The sequence below is a fragment of the Crassostrea angulata genome, chromosome 3 (genome assembly GCF_025612915.1).
Source record: "Crassostrea angulata isolate pt1a10 chromosome 3, ASM2561291v2, whole genome shotgun sequence".
Classification (NCBI taxonomy): Eukaryota; Metazoa; Mollusca; class Bivalvia; order Ostreida; family Ostreidae; genus Magallana; species Magallana angulata.
Window position 1 is genome coordinate 35,607,700 of NC_069113.1, and position 8,125 is coordinate 35,615,824.

The 8,125-nt window shown below is 34.0% G+C and overlaps 1 protein-coding gene across 1 annotated transcript; it reads left to right on the plus strand.

Moving 5' to 3' along the window:
* The first annotated feature begins 4,474 nt into the window (after positions 1–4,474).
* Positions 4,475–7,127, plus strand: LOC128179008 (uncharacterized). Its single transcript, XM_052846472.1, has 4 exons — positions 4,475–4,653; positions 5,788–5,905; positions 6,244–6,317; positions 6,829–7,127. Exons 1-4 carry the CDS (start codon positions 4,584–4,586, stop codon positions 6,921–6,923), a joined length of 357 nt encoding a protein of 118 aa, XP_052702432.1. The 5' UTR covers positions 4,475–4,583; the 3' UTR covers positions 6,924–7,127.
* Positions 7,128–8,125: the final 998 nt, after the last annotated feature.

An 8,125-nucleotide genomic window follows, 5' to 3' on the forward strand; every position in this document is an offset into this window, starting at 1 on the left:
ATAGGATAGACTGATGTCTGACAGCGAGATAGACTAGAGTGTTGTTTCAAAATATCAAAGTGTTTTGACAGTGTGATAAGGTGTATTGTTAGGACATTGTGATACATGTAGTGTGGAAGTATGATGTTGTGTGACAGTGTGATGAGGTATATTGTTTTGTGGTGAGCTGTAATGCTGTGTAATGAGGTATATTGTTGTGTGATGAGGTAAACTGCTGTGTGACAGTGTGATGAGTTATACTGTTGTGCGACAGTGTGATGAGGTATATTGCCGTGTGATGAGGTATTTGCTGTGTGATCAAAGATATTTTTGTGTGACAGTGTAGTGAGGTATATTGCCGTGTGACGGTGTGATGAGGTACAGTATATTGCTGTGTGACAGTGTAGTGAGGTATATTGCTGTGTGACGGTGTGATGAGGTATATTGCTGTTTGACGGTGTAATGAGGTATATTGCTGTTTGACGGTGTAATGAGGTATATTGCTTCGTGACAGTGTGACGAGGTACTAGCATATTGCTGTGTGAGGGTGTGGTGAGGTACAGTATATTGCTTTGTGAGTGTAGTGAGGTATATTGCTGTGTGACAGTGTGGTGAGGTACAGTATATTGCTGTGTGAGTGTAGTGAGGTATAATGCTGTGTGATGAGGTACAGTATATTGCTGTGTGAGTGTAGTGAGGTATAATGCTGTGTGATGAGGTACAGTATATTGCCGTGTGACGGTGTGATGAGGTATATTGCTGTGTGACAGTGTGATGAGGTATATATATATCTGTGTGACAGTGTGATGAGGTATATTGCTTTGTGACAGTGTGATGAGGTATACTGGTATGTGATGAGCTATATGTGATAAGGTATATTGTTGTTAGGATGAGGTATGATCCTGCTGTGTGACAGTGTGATACGGTATACTGCTGTGTGACAGTGATATTGGAGTACTTTTCAAAGTGTGAACTATATCCCAATATCCTGTATTTTATCTTTTTGTTTACATCAACATTAATGTGATACATTCTTGACATATTCTCAAATTAATATAAATTGTAATATTTATAATCTATAATGATATATAAATATTGCAATCGATTACGAAAATAACTTTCTTTAACAATTAATACAATATAATATTGTATTAATAATAATTTCATCCCATTGATTTCTTGGTTTAAAAAATGTGTATATATTCATTGCTTATTTTTATTTTATCTTATTTTTAAAATTTATTTATCTAATACTTTATTATTTTAAAATTTGATTACACTGAAGTATTACATGTACATGTGTCAAATTATTTACAATAAAAATCTCCTCTAAAAGATTAATTTATTTTCACTGCGAAATAAAACATTTAATAACGGTGCTGCGATTAAAGTATTTTTAATATTTGATCGCAATTTGTACTAAAAGTAAAAGTTGTTTTTTTTTATTCATCGCTACTTTGCAGAACGCAAAAACATAATTAATAATATTCCATAGATGTCGAAACAGGGTAGGGTAGTTTTGACTAGGACCCCCATTTCATTTACAAAGATTTACAAAATGATGATGGATTAATCGACCATTTAATAAATCAAAGTACTGAAGTTCTGACGGCTGTTGATTTTATTGATTATTATTTATTTTCAAATCAACAGCAGGTAGTGTTCAGGGCAAGTAGATTCTTAGCTGTATTTGAATAATTACGCACGTTTTTAAATCTATTGTGAATTCTCGAGCTTTTTCGACAATAATTCCGAGTTTTAGACAGAAAATCCAATATGAATCATGTTGTATACATGTAATATTTAAAGATAAAATTAACTCTTTAGATTGGATGGTCTGCCTTTTATTCCAAACGTTACCGCTGTAGAAATGCTACTTTGATTATCAATGACAGCGAGCGGGTCTTTTTAATCTCTGGCGAAGAAATACATTCGACTACAAAGGTATCTAAATTGACTATTAAATCTTACTATTTTCAAGATAATTATAATTAAGATTCCTTGAAAAAAAAATGCTTCTACATACATTACATCGAATTTATGGATTATTTTCAAGAACTTAGTCTTTTCAGCGGTGACAATTTGTGCTTAGGCCCAAACACTGTTTTAATCCCGGTTTGCCAGAGTAACTACCGGTACATAGGAGAGTTGATTAAAATCAACTACAAAAAATAGAGATAGAAAACAATTAGGTTTATGTCATATACTTGTACACAATTCCTTAAAGAGGGTATACTAGTATTTTGAACTGAAAAAAATGCAAATTTAAATTTCCCCTTTTTAAAAATACATCTAGTATCTAAACGTATTTTCTATGATAAGCTTACACTTGAATTGAATGTTGTAGCATGTTAACATGTATCAGCATCACACAGAAATCACACTTTATTTATTTGCGAAATAAACAAATATCTAGACATATATATTAATATTAATAATGGGCATATGCTGTATTCAATCAGTTTTAAGAGGTTAACATACATGTATATTACCGGTATTATTTGGTACATTGTATATTCTATTGAGCTATTTATATTTTGACCCGTGAGTCGACAGCTAGAATCCAAATATGTGCCCCCTGAAAATGACAGTAAATAAAATTGGCCAGTTGAAATTGTTTGCCATTCTAAATTTTAAAAAAAAGGGAGCTAAGCGTGCACAAGAGAAAAACAATGAAGATGGAGAAGGAAAAACATGACAATGGCCATTACTTGTCAATGCATGTAGATATATAATAGAATATCGAGATATTTGAAATCATGGTGACGCTTACAATGATATCGATTTTTTAAAAAAGAGGGTACCAAGTTATAGCAAAAGAACTGGCAGATTTTATTTTTGCTTAGTACATGTATGATGCTAACATTCTACTACACTCTTTGTCCCTACTTGTGCGGATAAACAATGTATGTCCCAGTCACACCACATATTTAAGGTTAACCTGAATTATATGAAACGATAAAAGATTTCCATGACTGTGATTGATCTTCAAAAACAAATATTTACTCCTAATTTTACGAAAGGGAACCTTCCCCACACAGAAAAGAAAACAAAAACTTATTCGTTGATTAATTTATTGAAAACATTTATTTTCTTGATGAAATGATATATAAAAAAAGAACGATATGAGCTTCAATATGACGAAAGTGACACCAGTCAAATTATCTTTCTTTATTTCTTCGCTGTATTTGCGGAAATCAAGTAGTACACGTAGATATTATTCATAACATATTTCACTGTTTCTACTGTCCAAAGGGAATCACCTTTAAAACATGAACATAGTTGGAATACATGGAGTGGGTGTGTGAGCTTAAATTATAAATTTGTAGTGGCAAGAGTTTGTGATTAGGTTGTCTAGTTGACGAAAATCTATGATTATTGTTAAAATCATAGAGCTCCAATACAATTTCGTAGGAGGTATCAACATATAAAACAATTGCTGAAGTCATAAAACTCCAAATATTAGCGAGCGCAGGTCGTCGGCACGCAGCGCCGGCGAGCGAAGCGAGCTCTAAGAACCAGTGTGCGCGGGAAAAAGAACGAGCTAAACCTACAGTTCATCAAACAAAATTTTTTGTCTACGTCCCATAATGCTCTCTAATGTTTTTACCCGTGGTGCTATGCAAAAATGGTCGACTTTTAACTCGTAATTTACGGTGTCTTAAAGTTTGAAGACACGCTTTGAGTACCGCATATGCTTTGGCAAGACTCAAAAGATTTGTTACATGCTTCCATACCCTTGTATAGAGTCGAGAAACGTAAACAAAGACGAACAAAGTCATAGATGACGTCACAGTGCTCTCGCGCTATATTTCCCGCGATAAATTTAGAGGTGGGTCAAACATCTGTAATGAGTGTACTAGTTATTTCAGTATAGACTGCGATACCTGCCTCATTGACATATGATTTGTTTTTAATTTTTTTTATATAGAGTCTATATAAATATATACTAGCAAGAGCCATACTTTACTGTCATATCAATCCATTTTTAAGCTAATTGTGCATGCATGTACAGTAGGCAGGTAAGAATATGAGTAGGAAGGAAATAAACAATAGGACATTTTGAACTAAATAAAAAGGAATAAAATGAAAATAAAAATAAACAGTTAAAAAAATTATGTAGATATTGCATATAGTCAGACCATTAAATTTAAAAAGTGGGAAATTACACACCTACAAACAAAGACCGGGGTAGGGGGTTGCGCTGTATGTATAATGTATCATAACCTCATAACCATTAAAATTAGTACCTTTGGCATACAAACTATTGTAGAGCAATACTCTCTCAAAAATTATTTGACGTTCGTTGATACCTAAATAACACTAGGCTGACAATGATGCAAGGTATGTGTAAATCTTGCTGCGCTCGCCAGAACGGTAGCACCGTAAAACATATTATCAGTGTTCTCTGCTGTGCTTCAGCTCGCTTGTCCAAAGATGTAACGTAATAACGCGTGAATAACGTCAGACGTAGCTTTGTGACGTAAACATGAACTCTCTGTAGGCCTAAGTAAAACGGCCTCTTCAACAGAGCGAGCCTGGTACATGTTACCTGTCTACGGACCAGAAGAAACGGTGTTTGTAATACCTGCTTTAATCCAAAGATGGGAGCAAAGGTTCTTCAGAAAACATTTATAGTCATCGGATTTTTCTTTTGGCTACCTGAATTCAGTGGTAAGCAGCAGTCCGCCACTACCTCATCTGCCTGTTTTTAAATTACTTTAAAAATTAAGATGTGGCTCTAAAATGTGAAGACCCAGTGTACAAGATTGATATGCTGTGTTACAATTTACAATGTACATATATGCATGCTTCATTGCAGAAAAGTTAAATACCATTATGCCAACTTCTCTACATAGCTTGATGTTGACATGTTGATATCATGGTTTCTCATTTGAAACACAAAAGCAATGTTTAACTGATGATCGATGCGTCGTATGATTATATTTAACGGGATTGCTATGTGTCGAATGTTCCGACAAAAACCCGATAGCAACATCAGGGCAGGACATAACAAGGGACAGGAAATTTTAAATAAAAAACTATTTTAGGTAGTTGCTGTCGCTCTGAATTAGCTGCAATAATGTAGCCCTCTCCGATTTTTTTTATATCTGATGTTTACTGGAGAGGGCTACAACTCCACAGGATCTCCGTAATGGTGCAAAATTAGTTTTTTAATGCGGCTGACTTCGGTCTAAAAAGATCGATTTTATATTTGACTTCCTTTAGATAAAATGATTTTTTAATTCAGGTTGAACAAATTAACCGTATAAAAACCAAAACCAGATAAAACACATCAGCATGTTTACCAGTCGTCTTTTTCAGCAGCCATGACAGTTCTCGCGTGATTTTATGGGATGTACGCTTGGAGTTTTGATGGGCTTGATAACGTGAATGTCAGTGTAAATAATCGATCTTACCTCGTTATATCACTAAAACATCATTTAAGGAAATGGTATATAATGGAAAATTCATATTTACCGCGTTAATTATGTTTAAAATAGGGGAATTCCTATATTCAGTTCACGATCCGCTCCTGAATTCTTATTGGCTGTCCCAAAATAAAACCGGTCAAGGTCAGTAAACATGGCGGACAAATTAAACTTTCGTTGTTGACATACACGAAAAATAACCGATATATAGACTATACTTGATATTTTTGGATTAATTTATGCCATAGAGATCTACATTGTTTGAGTTCAGGTAAGAAATGCAAATGTTATTGTCATTTAAGTACGATTTGAGACGAAAGCGGTTGTCCCCAAGCTCATCTAAATTATATGTAAGCCTTTTTGCTTTTAAATGCAGCTGGTGAAAATTGCGGAAACAGTAGGTTTTGTCCAAACCTACACCATTGCTGCAGGGACCTCACCACTTGTTGTCCAAACGGCTACGTCTGTGCTGGTGCACTCTGCATCAGCATTGTGTAAGTTAATTAATTTAACTAGTTTTTATAATTAATCTAGCGTACGTGTACATGCCAATCTTAAAACTAGCGGGTAAAATTCATTCAACTGTTCATTTTCTCTTCGAAATATCAAAACAATATGATGAACGTTACATTTAATTGTAGTTGTAAACATTAATTTGATTTGATGTACCAATTATAATTTTTCCTTACTACTATATTTAATCTTCTGGGACAAGAAATCAAATGAAAGATGTCTGAGCAGTAAAATTGGCGTGCGCTCATAATCTCTTGCTAAAAAATTTTTTTGTGATGTATCAGGGTTTATTTCAATGAAGTAGATTTTATTTTTATAGAGCTATTGCCATTCCTTGCGTCGTCATCGTCCTGAACATCATCATTGCAATTGTTGTTATTCTCGTCAAAAGAAGTAAGTCTCTGCATGGAATAGAATGCATGTTACATGTACATACGGCTGCAGTCACTGCGCACAGACGTGATTCGAAATAGTCCAGTTTACAGGGGTTTGGCAATGCTGTTACGGGTGTTCAATGTACATGTTGTTATGTACATCGATTATTTAAGCTAAAACATAGATGAGAAATATTGACCACCATTTTCAACATGCGAATTTCCTCCATAAAGGAAAGAAAGCGGGTGCATTTTATTAACTTAAAGTTTAAGATTCTTGATGAATTCTGTTTAAATTTTTTGTGTATAAAACTAGTTTATCGCTGGTGATGACTATGCGTATTTTTCTTTGTTACTGTTTTGTACATTGCATAGCAATACATGTACTTTAAACTTTGGAAAACACAAAACGTGGGTGATTCGAAATGCCCCTAAAATACCCTACTTTTCTTTTTTTCGAACAGTTAAAACATCTTGTAAAATTGCCCATTTTCTTATGGAAAATTTTGTATGTGTCCCTTTTGTTTCAGTTATTTTACACAGAGCGGTCGTAACCACACCGATCCAGCACCCAGCGTCCATTATCCCACCCCCGGACCAGAATAAAGGGCAGTCTGTCTGCTAAGATCCAGAGGGGAAACCCTCCACCTATTTACCGCCATAGACATTCGTATATGATTATCTTCACTGAGGAAAGCAAATAACTTATGTTCATTTCAACATGAGTTATATACATGTTTATAACTTTAAATTGCTGTTTATGTTTTTAGTTTGTTAATTTAATCATTATATATTATACAATCACCAATAAAGTGTGTAATAAACCCTTCAATATGCAGTTATTTGGATAAATCATAATATTAACTGTTTTCCAACACCCTTTTAGGATCTACCTTTACCAAAACAGGTAAATACAATATTATCATTCATATTTTTAACCTTAGTATTTTATTTATTGGGAAAAACCTCTTGGTTATTTGTGTAATACAATACCACTGATTCTGACTGAACTACAATTCACAATGCAAAACATTTTATTAATAATTCATAATAATTTCGATATAAAAAAAAATATTAAAAAAAAAACTTTTTTGGTTAAGATGTAAAAAAAATCCAGTATTTTAAATTTTGGTTTTAAATAACGTTAAAACCATAAGTTTTTTCGCTAATCAAATGTTCGTTAATGCCAAAATCAGAATTGCAAAGCCTTTTGCCAAAATCGGCTCTGTTGTGTGAAAAAAGAAATGACGCTGTTTCAAATGAAATAAACATCCCTGGATGACGTCGGTCAAGTGCACAGCTGTAAGATGACACTTGTAACCCAGTCATCAGTTCACCTAGGGACAAAAAAGGGGTTACTGTTCTTTTCTTGATCACAACTTCCTCTGAGAGAGAGAGAGAGAGAGAGAGAGAGAGAGAGAGAGAGAGAGAGAGAGAGAGAGAGAGAGACTCTTTGTACTCTCAGCTAGGGAGTGGAATAAGTATAAGTTTTACAAAACGTATTTGTAAGCTCAAAGATTCTGTCTCCTGTCAAACAAAATCTTGAATGAATTATGAAAAAGAAATATATGGTTATTCCATTCTGTTCAATATGCTCATTTACGACGGCAATGCTCATTCATGATCCTACGAACCGAGAACTGATTAGACAAAGACTTTGAAAGCAAATCAGATTTCCAAAACAAGCATAAATACTTGTAGTATGGTAGTATATGGGGATTTCAAATAATACGGTTATAACAATGATTTGGAGGGGCTGATTAGCATCCAAAATTCCATTATTTGACCTTGTTGATTGAAGTACGATTATATTCTACTTCCTTTTAG

Excerpts from the sequence above, each read along its gene's own strand:
- LOC128179008 (XM_052846472.1), top strand. The coding sequence starts at position 4,584 with ATGGGAGCAAAGGTTCTTCAGAAAACATTTATAGTCATCGGATTTTTC. Across the intron at positions 5,906-6,243 it reads GCACTCTGCATCAGCATTGT|AGCTATTGCCATTCCTTGCG; the intron begins GTAAGTTAATTA and ends TTATTTTTATAG. Across the intron at positions 6,318-6,828 it reads TGTTATTCTCGTCAAAAGAA|TTATTTTACACAGAGCGGTC; the intron begins GTAAGTCTCTGC and ends CTTTTGTTTCAG.